This window comes from Antedon mediterranea, chromosome 1, assembly GCF_964355755.1.
Source record: "Antedon mediterranea chromosome 1, ecAntMedi1.1, whole genome shotgun sequence".
Lineage (NCBI taxonomy): Eukaryota > Metazoa > Echinodermata > Crinoidea > Comatulida > Antedonidae > Antedon > Antedon mediterranea.
The window spans coordinates 13060588-13076151 of NC_092670.1; the positions used below are offsets into that span (position 1 = coordinate 13060588).

General features: G+C 30.6%; 1 protein-coding gene across 4 annotated transcripts in view; it reads left to right on the forward strand.

Annotated features, from left to right (window-relative positions):
• The first annotated feature begins 8692 nt into the window (after nucleotides 1–8692).
• The window catches only part of LOC140057221 (PAS domain-containing serine/threonine-protein kinase-like), a 30624-nt gene continuing 23752 nt past the window's right edge, over nucleotides 8693–15564 (forward strand). For 3 of the 4 annotated variants that reach the window (XM_072102786.1, XM_072102809.1, XM_072102795.1), the window contains exons 1-2: nucleotides 8693–8767; nucleotides 9918–9996. In XM_072102786.1, coding sequence (XP_071958887.1) covers nucleotides 8748–8767; nucleotides 9918–9996 — 99 coding nt within the window. In that variant the 5' untranslated portion in view covers nucleotides 8693–8747. Of the gene's footprint in view, nucleotides 8768–9917; nucleotides 9997–13024; nucleotides 13144–15564 lie in introns of those variants that run through there. The other variant, XM_072102801.1, reaches the window with a different exon arrangement.

Here is a 15564-nt window from a genome sequence, read left to right on the forward strand (position 1 = left end):
ACGTCACCAATATTTTGATTTTCTTGAAAAAGGCATGTTACTGTAGTATACTATTTACAAACAAATCCCACCAAAAACAAACTTATAATTAAAAATATATTTATTTTTGTTATCGAACATTCTTCTTTTAATTTTCATATCAACTAATTGTATTTTTTTTTCTCTTTTGTGGGGGCAACCCACTTTTATTGCAATGATAAACAATATGGTGAAGGTTACAGCATATATTTCTATCTATCTATTTATCAATGAATATTTAAGTGATATTACACAGACAGAGGTTAAAAGATTATATAAAATATTTTGATATTGTGTTGAAATCTAGATAAAACAAACATGTATACAGAGAACATTTATATTACAGAGCTAAAACGATATAAAGATTGATATTCAGTATTAAAAAGAGATTCGATATAATATAAATATATATGATAAAATGGTATATTGCATTATAAGATTATGTTTTGTTTGAATACTTTTATAAAATTGTATAGTTTTACATTTTGAAATTTTAGTGACCTTTTTGCTCTTTTATAATTAATTAGCTAATGTCGATTTTTTTTATCGAAAATTGTTAATTTCTGCTCCATATATTGGCTATCGAAACATCGCTTTTTAGTGACTTTTATACTCGAGCATTGCTTTATAATACTGTACAGTATATATTTTTCCTATTGGCCATTGATCATCGTATTGTTATTGGTTCTGCTCTATTGGTATCAGCCATTTTGTTACCTTTTTTGCTCTATTAATTTGGCCATTTAACATTTTATTTTAGTGAAATTGTTTTGCTCCATTTGCTCTCAAACATCGTTCTTTTAATTACTGTTCTACTTCATTGGATCTACATTGTGTATTTTAGTGACTTCTTTGCTCTACTGCTGACCATTGTATTTTTTTTTTGTTACTTTCTTGCTCTGTTGGCAATTGAATGTTGTTCTTTGTTTACCTGTTTTTTTAATTACTTTTTTCTCAATCGACCATTGTATTTTTGTTTATTTGATATTAGCTTTTCTGCTTGATATCAAAACTGTTATTTTGATATTATTAATGGCGATTTTCTTCTCTTGACTAAACTATTATAATAATAACTACTATTTATAATAATGCTAGTATCCAAATATTATACCTGTGTGCTACATTAATGCCATAATAACAATATTCTGTTATACACCAGTATACAATATGATTTGAGAATTATAGTGATTTGTTTATTTGTTGTTATGATAGCCTAAAGAATGATGAAATTATAAATGATTTACTGTAAAATAATGTTACCAGTTTATTTATTTTATACGTAGCTATAAATAATTTCGTAAATGCCATACAATGATAACAAAATCGACATATCATATCGACCTGTATATAATATATACAATATATATAATATAATACGTTTTTTATTTGTATGACAATTTTGAATTCACAGTATATAACCCCTCCTTGGGACACCAGGAGATGCTTTCCTATGACATAAGTGATGGGGATCTTAATTAAAACATGGACGGCAAACCCCTACTCAGAGACCGAAGGTGTCTCATTAATAGAGCTTCTACTGTTAACACATGGACGGCAAACCCCTACTCAGAGACCGAAGGTGTCTCATTAATAGAGCTTCTACTGTTAACACATGGACGGCAAACCCCTACTCAGAGACCGAAGGTATCTCAATAATAGAGCTCTACTGTTAACACATGGACGGCAAACCCCTACTCAGAGACCGAAGGTGTCTCAATAATAGAGCTTCTACTGTTAACACATGGACGGCAAACCCCTAATCAGAGACCGAAGGTGTCTCATTAATAGAGCTTCTACTGTTAACACATGGACGGCAAACCCCTACTCAGAGACCGAAGGTGTCTCATTAATAGAGCTTCTACTGTTAACACATGGACGGCAAACCCCTAATCAGAGACCGAAGGTGTCTCATTAATAGAGCTTCTACTGTTAACACATGGACGGCAAACCCCTACTCAGAGACCGAAGGTGTCTCATTAATAGAGCTTCTACTGTTAACACATGGACGGCAAACCCCTACTCAGAGACCGAAGGTGTCTCAATAATAGAGCTTCTACTGTTAACACATGGACGGCAAACCCCTAATCAGAGACCGAAGGTGTCTCATTAATAGAGCTTCTACTGTTAACACATGGACGGCAAACCCCTACTCAGAGACCGAAGGTGTCTCATTAATAGAGCTTCTACTGTTAACACATGGACGGCAAACACCTAATCAGAGACCGAAGGTGTCTCATTAATAGAGCTTCTACACTGTTAACACATGGACGGCAAACCCCTAATCAGAGACCGAAGGTGTCTCAATAATAGAGCTTCTACTGTTAACACATGGACGGCAAACACCTAATCAGAGACCGAAGGTGTCTCATTAATAGAGCTTCTACTGTTAACACATGGACGGCAAACCCCTAATCAGAGACCGAAGGTGTCTCATTAATAGAGCTTCTACTGTTAACACATGGACGGCAAACCCCTAATCAGAGACCGAAGGTGTCTCATTAATAGAGCTTCTACTGTTAACACATGGGCGGCAAACCCCTAATCAGAGACCGAAGGTGTCTCATTAATAGAGCTTCTACTGTTAACACATGGACGGCAAACACCTAATCAGAGACCGAAGGTGTCTCATTAATAGAGCTTCTACTGTTAACACATGGACGGCAAACCCCTAATCAGAGACCGAAGGTGTCTCATTAATAGAGCTTCTACTGTTAACACATGGACGGCAAACCCCTAATCAGAGACCAAAGGTGTCTCATTAATAGAGCTCTACTGTATTGTTGAAAATATAACTATTATGATTCAATAAAGTTAATATATTTACATTATAGTAATGCTATATAGAAATTTAATAATCTCGAGGCCTACATTTTGTCGATATGCATATATGTTTAAAATGACAGACTATCAATACAGTTATTTCATATCGAAATTGTATATTATTTAGATTAACAGATCTATATTTATATGAATATTAATATTTCAATAAATATGATTATCACTATCAAAACAATAGAATTTCAATATCTATTTTGATGAGAGAAGAGTTTAGCATTATTTTTTATTTAGGCGTAAATGTGAAATAATCTCGCTTTTCTCTAACATGTTGTTGGCTTGCTTTTGTTTAATGATGAAGATTAAACATATAAATTAATGATTGTATAACCTGCACATGTTCTCTGTTGAATTAGGCCTACATTCTTGGAAATCAATATACCGTTCGACAGGTTGTTACTTGCCTGCTGCTGCTGGTAAATGTAATACTTTCTTACAGGGGGATTGCCTTAATGTTTTATTTGGGTTACAGTTTGTCATGGTCACAGTTACATTAATTGCAGTCAGTTGCATATCAATTCAGTTATTTTTGTTTAAACATAAGTTAAATATTATATTTGTTCTGATCGTGGAATACAGATAAAACAATGGTTGATTTTAGCTACATTTACTTAGGCTATCTTTTTGACAACATACACAATAAAGTGACGCGTCATAGCCTATATAACAGCCGATTAATCGCATTAACCTCTGACATCAATCGCAATAAAATACCTATGAGTATAGAATAATATCTATTACAACCTATAAAGTTACATTTTAATCCAACAAATAATCAATAAATGTTTTATATACAATTTACGTACCTAAGTTTACACTTTCGCTTGACTTTCATCTTGAAAATTTCTGACGCAACTGCGCATGACACAGACCGTTCGTAAAAAAATAACTTTTTAAATAGAAAGTTTTAAATCGTTTGTTGGTTTTAGTTTAATGTACCGCATTATATACTATTAATTTTTTAAGTACATAAATATATTATATTCTTGGTGGACATCAAATTATTATTGTTTATAATAACATGATCACGTGATGATAGAGAAGGTTGTAAGATCATCAACGAAATTGCACGATTAAGAACATCTTTTTTGAAACAATGTTATATAGATGATATAATAGTTAAAAAAAGAAATTAGTAATTTATCATCACAAATACCATTTCACAAAAACAAGAATTTAAAACAAAACAAATCAACGAGAACGGGAACAAACAGTTAGGTTACGTTATATAATTTGAATTTTTTTTTAAATAATTTAAATCAACGATAAAAAGACTTTTTACAGTACAGTAATATTAAAATAAATATTTTAAATTTATAATACAATTGTATTTTTTTGTCCATTTGTTTACATTTCTATAAACAATATATTCGATTTTAATTATACAAATGCATGTACGAGTCTTACGTCAAGGTGTGCCGTTGTATCATGCCATTTGCTTACAATGTAGGCCTAAATATTATTATTCAATAAACAAACAAGTTAGAACAAGGAAGATGAATAAATATATATAGTATATTTATACAATTTTTCGTTTTTGTATATTTCGTAATTGTTATAAATTAGAAACGATTTTTTTACTTTTCGATCACGAAAGTTGTATCGGTAAAACGTGCTGGGTTCAATGACATTGTATGTATGTATGTCACAACAAGCTAGCGTGTGACAATTTCACTGTCTGGGGACAAACATCAGGTTAAACATGCGAGAAAGAATCGGAAACCATTTAATGGTAAAATATAGGCTTAGTACAAGAAATTAACAATGCAATTAATTATTAAGAATGTATTTAGCATGATAAGGCCTATCATAATTATTTTCAATTCCATTTAGGCCCTATTGGCTGAGTAGCTTAGTGTCTTCTTAGCCCGCCTAACAATTTGTAACAGACGGTCAAGGAAAGGCCATAGGCCTATTAGGCTTGTGTAAACTTTCTACAAAATAATATACACGACTGTTGTACGAAAGTCGTTTACTATGATTAAAAATTAAAAAAATTATGAAATGTCTATAAACTCTGTAACCAGTAAATATTGTCCTCTACTGTTCCGATTTTTTTTGTTTTATTTTAAAAGAACTTTTTAAAAAATAAATCGCCTACAAAAAAAAACACAAATTATTCATATTTTTTTTTAAAAGATAAAACAAATGTTCACACAAGGCATTGTTACCATATAAAAATTTTTTCAATAAATTACCAACATGTTTAAGTTTTTCAATGAACTTTTCATAATTAATTATACAAAATAAGAGAAGTAAGAAAATAAATAAATGGCAAAAGAATAACGTTTAACATTTTTCAACGAATATTAAAAGTATTTGAATGTAACAATGGCAACATTAAATAATAACATAGTAAGCACAACTACTGTATAACATGTTATGGCCATATCCTATAGGCCTATAAAACTATATTTTAATGAAATATTAGCCATATCCCCTCTGCAGCTGTCTTAATTAAATTATATTTATAAATATTTTGTAGACTTATATTCATTCATTTCTTCATCCATTCTGTCAGTATGTAATAAAAATAAATGTATTCTTAGAAATTAAGTATCAGACTTACACCATTATAGCACAATTTTGACTATTTAACAACGCTGTTGATTACATTCATTTATTTATAGGGTAAATAAACCAGAAAACGTGCTAGTTATTTTGTACATAACTTATTTATTTGATTTATTTTAAATTGTAACAATAGGACTAAAGAAAAAAACTATAGATGTACTGTATGTATTATTATGTGAATAAAGTTGAATGAATGAATGAGATAGGCCATGACTTCTTATGGCTTATTTCTTCTAATGAGAACTTCATTTTTTTAGGTGAAAATAGGTAATTTATAAATTGATTGTACAAAAACAAGCATGAAAGCTCATTTTCTTTCCTTGTGTCTTTAAATTCCCGTAATCTTGTTTTTCTGTTTTGTTTTGCATTTTAAAAATGTTTTGTGATTTTTAATAATGATTGAATGAAAATGTTGACATGAATAATAATTTGAAATAAATGAAATCGCTTTAATATAATATGATATAATGATAATGATTATTAAAACCATTTATGATATACAATGCTGTAGGTATAACACAACTTATAGGATGTATTTTTCAAAGTGAAATTACACTTTTTTTCATTTTACTGTTTCATAACATAACAAAGTACCATATACAATTTAAGTCCGTGATAGGCGTCACTCGCGATACATATTTTCATATTTATATAATTATATAGGCCTATGTACGTTTATACCTTTTATGTGACTGTTCATATTCGTTGCAGTATACCGTTAATACAGTATGTTGTCTTGTCTCATAATGGCATTCATGATCTGTAAAAATATTTAAAAACTTTTCTTACTTTTACAAGTCATATATTTATCTTAAAAGCTCTGTCTACACTTTCAAAAAAAGTGTGATGTGCCCAAAGAGGGTAGTGATATTCCCAAATCACCTGCCCAAATATGCTAGTGATACGACACCATCATGTCCATATATGAGCACATCACATTTGTTTGTCATTTATAAAGTTTGATAGTGTAGACAGAGCTTTAATATATTGTTTATCAATCCGAGGATAATACTCCTGTTTTATCATTTTTTGCATTCGAAAATTAATATTACTATTATCAACTCATTTTAAATTAAATAATTATTTAATAAGTATTATTATTTATTTCTTTAATAGGCCTAAATTATGAAAAATTTAACATTTATGACGGCTTCAAATAAGTGATCGATGAAGCATTTTTCAGGTGGTTGACTCGTGAAAATGTTTATTTATATTATATGCATACTATAACATTATTGTTTTATTACGATATTTAAATGTATTTTATCACCGTCTTTATTTTCATTGGTTGAATAATTAGATTTTATTCAACACACTTTTTTATTTTACAATTTAATTATTCTTAAAATTGTAAACGTAGTATAGTAACTTAAAAAAAACAGGCTTCAAATCGGATTTACTTACCTGATCAGATATTTAAAATAATCAGTATAAACACACAACATCGTCCTTCGGATGAGATCAAATAGGTTGTTATCTCGGTTTATTTTAGTTCTCATGACTTCTGGTGAAGGGCAAGACGCTGGTTAGTATTGCATTCTCTAAATTCTTTGTTTATGAGATATTTTATTTTACACTTTCTTTCGCCTCCAATTTTCCGGACAGGTTTATACCTCACCCTTCTCCACTCCACATCGTCTTCTTGTTCCAGCATTTATTTTATTTCTCAGTTAATCCATATTTTAATAAAATTCTTTATCTCACAGCCAAAGAGTCTTCCCAGACAATCGTTGTTGTATACCCAACGTCTTTGTTGACAAATCCGTCCATGATTCCATTAAGTTTTTAAAAATTATTTCCAATCCGATTTTCAATTAACCAGATAATAACTACGTGATCAACAATCCAGAAAGATATCTTATTTCTTCTTTTGTGAATTAAAATCCATCAACCAAATAATTCAAAGTTTAGACTAAAAACCGCTTAAAATCACACAATTCTGCAGTAGGTTTTCTTCTGTTTTCACGTAAAACCAGACCACCTTATGGTACGGATAGTCACCTATTCATGATTACTGTAGCTAAAATGATTTGTCTATAGAAACCAATTATATACACATATTATTTCTCTGAACAAGAAAGGCGTGCATTCTCTAGAAAAATGATACGGGGATTTTCCCTAACAATGCGGTTTTGTTTTATGTAGAGCGTCACATAATGAGCCGTATATTCAGTTATGAATGAACATAATAGTATTTAATGTTATCGACCGCGATACATCCGGGCAAGTATGTAGACTTCAACCACATCTATGTTTGCAATGCTTTATTTTATTATATCTGTAATTGGATAAACGATTAAAGTGATGATAATGTTTCTAAAAAGAAAAAGGGGAATTCCCTTATGAACCCGAAGTCTGACATAACTCTGCAACTTCGTTTCTCATTGGCCAAGTGTTTATACTGACGTCATCATTTCCGGACATCGTAAATAAGACAAAAAGGGGATAATATCAGGGAAGAGAGAAATTCACTCTTCCAAACTTCCCTTGCCTTTTATATTTCGTTTTGTCCTTTTCTTTGTATCGTATATGGCAGAAATTGAATAAAAAATAAGTAAAATATGCAGTAAGTATTGTAGGCCTACTAATACATATAAAAACAAAAACAATAATTTAATTAAATAAATATCTTTAAAAAATCAAATAATACGGTAAGAAACCTCTGTGTTGTGCCCAAATATGGTGTGATAGGTCCATCGCACATCACATATCCAGTGTATAAATATTGTATTTTGGTTAACATCATGGAAAGGATAGACCAACAAGATGTATATACACAGTATACTAGACCTATTATTCCATCTATAATAACAAATAATGAAATGTACTAAAAATATCAATTGTAGGCCTAGTCATGTCCATAATTGAATCATCAATAATTAGTGAAGTTTATAACAGTGGTAGTCAAGTCCCGCAGGCAATTGAGAACAATCGGGGATATTATTATTATATTATCGGAAACAAGAGTGAAAGTTTGTGAGTACCGATCTCTGTTTGTAGGCATAAGTCTATTTTACAATAAATTATTGCTAAATATTATTATACTTCTGTCTAAAATTTTACACATTTGTGGTGATTGAACGATTTTATCAGGTCTGTATACACACTGTTGCTGTATGTTTTTAAAATGATTTATACCTTTTATAACTGTTATATATATTTAATACCTTTAATGCCTATGTTAAAATATTTATATATACAGTAGTTTTATTTCTGTTTTAATTTTCATTTTACTTGTATAATGTTTGTGTGCTGCCCTCATGAGATTATATCAAATGATATGAGGGCGTTTTCCAAACCGTTGCTATCAACCGCGAAAGATGGCGGAAGAATTAAAAAGGTTTGTTGATTTTCGTATATTTATGTTTTTGTACACTATGATTGTTGTTTATGCCAGTATGTAATTGAAATATATTTTTTAATACGGTATGATCCAATGTAATAAATGTTGTTTATTTACAGATTTATTTAATTTTGTTCAAAGCTATGTAAATTAGGCTAATAAGGGCCTAGGCCCTAGGCTAGAGGCTAGCTATGGCTAGCTAGGCTAGGCTAGGCCTACCTAGTACTCTAGTAGGCCTACTACTACTAGGCCTAGGCCCAGGCCTAGCTTGATAGAGGAGTTAGAGAGGGTTAGGCTAGGCCTAGCTAGTACTACTACTAGCCGGGTCGGAGCGCCTGGCCAAAGGCAGCTAGGCCTGTATCTAGCTAACTACCTCTAGCTAATAGGATGCCTAGGCTAGGCTAGCCTATAATAATATAGCCTAGCCTAGTAAACTAGCTAGTGTACTGTAGGTCTAGGCTAGTAGTAGGCCTAGTAAGCTTTAATTGTAGTACTAAATGATTATGTAGCCTAGCTAGGCCTAGGCTGAACTTCAAAGAAATCAAAGTTTAATCTTTCAATCATCTTTTTATAATTGACGGTGAAAAATAAAAATTCTGGCCATATTTTCATTCTCTCTCTACAATATCTCTGTTCTGTTTATATTTTCACAAAAAACATGACTTTCGCACCTACCTAGGTAGTAGAAGCCTAAATTTAAATTGTTTTGGCATATTTAGGGCAATGAAGTGCATTTAATACAGGTAGGCCTATTGGCCTAGGCTAGTAGTAGTGTAGTGACAGTTATCAAACCAACACTTTTTACTACGAATTTCAAATGTTTTTTATACTGTAGCACTTTATTTTACATTTATTTGAATCTTTACTATTTAGCCTAGTATTACAACTCTCTGGTATTACTAATTAGTAATAGTTACTAGATCATCGATATGTGTACTCTCCAATTACCGAAAACCCTTGAGCTTTCCTAATAATGTCTTGGTTTTCTGGAGGAAACTCTGGAATTCCGAATGTTTTTGGACCTCACTCATCAAGAAAATCTGTTTTTATGAGAGTTTCTGGTTTTCAGAGAGTATTGGAAGAGATGACTATGAATTAATAATAATTTATATATTTAATGTGCCAATTTATTGTTTTCCTTACCAAGGCAAACATCGTGGGACTTTGGCTCTCCCATTAAGCCGTGCACTTACCCAACAGCATCATCTCAATTAAGCGCCTCAATGGTGAGTTTATTATGAAAATAATTATAGGAAACCACTCACAGATTATATTATTATCTAACCAAGAGCTTGATTGTTTACTTAAGAAAAGATTGTCTTTTAATTTCACTGAGTTGAGTAGTATGATTGGAGCAAGGACTGGTGGTGTCATCATAATAAACACCACTTTGGACTTGGTCTCAATCAGCTCTGCAATTTGAAGTGGATACTTAGGTTATCATGTCAAAATTATTCTACTGCATGCAATTCAGCAGTTAAAAAACTACTGCAATAACCTATAGTTTTATTTTGTTTCAATAGATGTTTTATCTCAATCAATCACTTATAAACAGACAGATTTAATACCAACAAAACTAGATAAAAACAGCATAATAGTTAATATACTATAAATAGTGTGATGAGTAAACAAATTGTGATATTTTCCATTTTTGTTTTATTTTACCTTTTTTTTGTTCTATTTTCCTTTAAATTTATTTTTTTTCTACTGTTGTCATTGATTCAAAGCTGAATGTTTATCAAATAAATTATTAATAATATACACTACATCTTTTGTTTGTTTTTTAGTGACTACTGCAAGTATATTATTACATACATTTATTATTAATTGACAATTGAATGCATGAGTGAACATGACACACTACAAATTAAAATGAAAAACCAATGTGTCATATTGATTGATATTTAATATTGCAGCAATTATATTATTTTGAAAGATGCTAATATATACCATACTAACACCACGTTTATTTAAATATTAATTAGTTACAGACAAATACATTCAAATGCGGTAACGTTTATTATATACCATTTTGATTATGATGCTACATTCAAGATGGCGGATGATTTTCAAATTAAGTTTAAAACCTTTCCATTACAATTCCGGTCATTCTGACATTGACACCCCAAGTGTGCATGATATAGGGAGCAAACATACACAATGTTATGATTTTAATAATGTACCACATCTGTGAGTACTTTGTGCTATTATTTTGTTTCAACAATATCTTTTATGATATTGTACATTCATTAATAATTAACAATTTTTTTTGGTGGACACATTTTTATTATTAAGTTTCGAATGTGAACATTGTTGCGCAGTTTGTAATTCTCTTAACCTATTTTTAGTCGGACTAAACTCCTTTGTTGTCAACATTCTTCAACCACTGGTCGCAATTTTAGTCTCAAAATGTTAGAAGGCATGCATTCATATTCAGTCTAATGGGACATTTTAGTAAAAAATGATCAGAATACATCCTTTTCCTTTATTTACAACCTAAAAACCAGACAACTGAATTTTTTAAGGTCAAACAATGAATTTAATTAGCATATTTTTAGCGATATTGATGTATTTATCAAAGTAATTAGCAAACAACAAACGACCCTGGTAACATTTGTAATTCACAGTAGGAAATGCATTTCATCAATTTAGTGTGTATTGTAACCATAGCAATTGTACCTGGCAAGTTTACACAGATGCTTTGAAATTTCATTAGAATGTGTGATTGCTTTCTAGTGTCAATCATTATATTATGAGAGAGAGAGTAGTTTACTGTATGTTTGTTCGCGACGTTTTTATCCAGTATACTGTTATAGTACAGTACAGTACATATGAATATGATGAGGTTAGACATAACAGTAATTGTACTGGGAAGTTTTTACAATACATTTGAGAACCACCCCTGGGTACCCAATCTGGGGCTGGTTTCGTAGCTAGTTATAGTACTGTATACTGTATTTGTAATCGGAATCATTACTCCTGGTTTTCTTGACTTGTACTTTTTTAACGTTTAAAATAAAAAAGTTAAATTTTTGTATAATTTTCCCATTTATCTTTATCACCCAACTTGTTCCTCAATATGTTTCATCTTGTCTCCTTCACTCTTCTGACTGATATTTTCTATTCGTTTAAAGTTTCAATAAACATTTTTAATTTTCTCACATTTTTCTTTTGTTGCATGCTCTATTATGATAATAATTTTGTCAAATGTTTCAATTTGTTCAATTCTTTTATTTACATACACATTCAAATTAATTAAAAACCTATTTGTTCAGAAAATTTCAGTGACTTTTATCGTATTTTTTAATTCGTTAATATCTTTGATTATTATTTTCATTATTTACAGTATGTTCTTGAAATTGGTTCCTTGAAATGGCTCCAAAACATCGGACCCTCGTCAAATTATTTCCTATAAAAAATTCCTAATTTACATCTTGGATTCAATTTTATTCCAATTATTTTGTTGAGGAGGGACTATTTTTCTCCACAAACTGAAAATGGTGATTAAAAATTAATGCAATCCGTCTCCTTCTGGTCCATTTTGTTTTTTCTAATGATTATTAAAAATAAAATGCAAATTGATTGGTTGATTTATTCTTGAGTGAAATTAAAATTATTAATCATGAGAATGCAAGATAGCCTGTATGAACATGCTAATTACGGATTTAAATTTGTTATGCTTTAATTTCATATATAATTTACTTCACATTAATATTTAATTAAAGAAAACAAAGGTTAATATTTCCATGTGAAACTACTATTTTGTCAATTCAATTCAGGTTTATTAAAAATATAAGTGGCATTGCAGAATAATCTGAATTGCGCCAAATTTACATTATTTATAATTATATAAAAAGAATAAGAAAATATAAAATTCCATTTAAAAGTTCATTCAAATATAAAATATGTATAAAAATAACAAATGCATACTTTTTGCCAACCAAAGTTAGTGTTGTTCCAGTTATGATCCACTTTCATAGGAGATGTAATGTTGTATTTAAAAAGAAGTGTAAATAAACTACTTTTACGAATATCAATTTATAAATGATTAATTTATGCATTCCTATAGGAAATTTACTATTTTCTTTAATATCCATACTTATTGATTTTCCTTGTGGATATTATGCCGCTTGGATATTATGCCGGTTATTTATTGACATAGGAAATAATTAGCAACATGCTGTTCCTTTACGTTGATGAGATTTATTCATCTGAGAATACATAAATAATTGTGAGCAATGAGATTTGTCGACTGCGAGAGGCATGGATTGTAGTAACTGTCTGATTTCTAGTATTGCTTGTTAGTAGCGATTACTGATACACCGGCTGCTGTCGGCCTCAGCATGGACTCTAAGGCCAAGTTGAATTTTTATGTAAGTTTCCTGCATTTTTATTTTAATAATTATTTAGATTTACTGTAGTAATATGCAATTACTGTATGTAACTAACTTGGCAACCATTGGAAATACTGACTTGATGTAAGGAATGCTGTAGATATAGCTAGCCCACAAGGTATTTGATTACTGATATAGAATTCTTGGAAAATATTGTCGTTTAGTGACACAAATCTAATAAATCCTGTTTTTGTGTGTTTTTATATTGAATCTACTAATTTGTGTATACAGATCTATTGCGATAGTAATTATTTATCCTTCTCCCGTTAGATAGTTGTTATTAGTTAAATGTTATGATACTCTCTTTTTTGTTAATAAAACTATATCCACATGACATGACCGAATCTGACAAATTTACAAAATCAAAAGTTAATTTAACATCTAGCCAAATATTTTGTTTTGTTCACTACTGTAACTTGTAAGCTTTGTTGTTGTTTACTAAGCCTGGTGTTTAGTTTAAATAATACCTGCCATGGTTAAAACAGTTGTCTAAATATTAAACTTTCCTAATAATGTCATGGGACTGCCATTCATTCAGAGTTTATCTTACCCAAATTGTCTAAACTTTACCCCATCCAAACTTTATGCCATCAAACCTTTACTATGCCATCAAACCTTTACTTTATCTTAACTTTACCCCTTCAAAACTAATACCCCATCCACATCCAAACTTGAAAAGGGGTCCTATTTCAACCAGAAACAAAAACCAATTAATGTGGTTCGTAATCTGGTTTCTATGGAGCAGTTATTCGTAACCGAAATCGTAGTCTCAATTTTACCCCAGACGGCCTCTGACTGGCACGACCATTACTAATCAGTCTCTGTTGTGTGATAATGAATATAAAGTATAACCCTGGTATAACCAAACACAAAAAACTGTCACCAAATGAGAAAGCAGTTTTATTTTGAGTCAAAATTAACCTGCAATGCTTACTTCTTTGATAGACAAATTACTAAACCAGTTTCAAAGACTACCATTATTTGGAGTTTTGAATTAGAAGCAGACCCATTATATTCTTAAGATTATTCATTAGACTGCTATTCTTCGACAAATTTTTTAAGTAGTCCCCTCGGGCAAATTACATTTTAATTCAATGAATCTTAATAAATCAAATGTCATTTGTCAGATACTTATTTTTAATTATTAGAGTATTCTTTTTTGTTTGTTATAATTGATTGATGTGATTATTCTTTATTATTTTTTTACTCTTTTGAAATTATAAACCTAATTAATTATTATTAATTAAAATTCTTTTCTTACAGTAATGTTGATTCAAGTTTATTTAGATTTCAGAAATGTTTGAATCGAATTATAATTGTTTGATGTGGTATTGGTAATGCTGGCTTGAAATCTTGAAATATATTGATTGAAATATATATTTATACTGGGTAACCTCTTCAGTCAAAGACTGGTCTCCCAGAGGGCCCAGTTATGATCAGGGCTGTGATGTACTAATACACCGGGGTAACCCCCTACTCGTCTCGAAAGATGTACTAGGTTCTTTAAAGTGCACGCGAGCTACAGTAGATGTGTACACTGGACCTACGGTTTATAGTCCTTATCCGAGAAGACTCGTTCTACCGCCAGAACCATGGAGTGAGTGAGCCTCAAACCCCTGACAATGTTATGGCTACGTAATTACGGTTCCACTGTCTTAACTGCTCGGCCACTCACTCATTAGACTTAAGAATGTATTAAAAATGTATGCTCAATTTTCTCTCATGCTTACAGTAATTGTTAATTCAAGTTTGTGAACAATTTTAAATGCTTCAAATGAAAATAATAGCGTATTCATTAGAAACACATAAATATTGATTTTACCTCATTCCCTAGTTATTATAGTACTGTAATTTATTCACTATTCTGATATTCACAAGAGGGTTGATAATATGTCTATCACTGTTATTAGTTGCAATGCTGCTTGAATTGGCACCCTATATATTGTACTGTAATTGGATTGATTGATGGAAAATGAGCCTACATTTTGATGCTGCCTGTTTTGTCTTTTAACATTTGTTTAAAAACAGGAATACTGTAAATTTGAATTTAGATCTGATGATAAACAGCTAGATGCCTTTTGAGCTAGCTTACAGTTGAACCCTAATGGGACCCAATATACAGTAGGTGACCCCCAGAATTAAAGTGACCCCAGAATAAGGATTGTCCATACAGTAGTGTTACTTACAGTACAACATATATTTCCCTTGTTTTTTTATTTGATTTGATTTGAATATATTATGAAAATCATCATAAAAAATACATACAAAGTGATCAAAATAAATTACTGACATTACAAATAATACATTTATAAAAGATTTTCCAGGATAGCCCAAAAAGCGTATTACTATTAGCTTATTTCCATTGGGATCCTTTTATAATCTAAAAAAAATATAAACGTT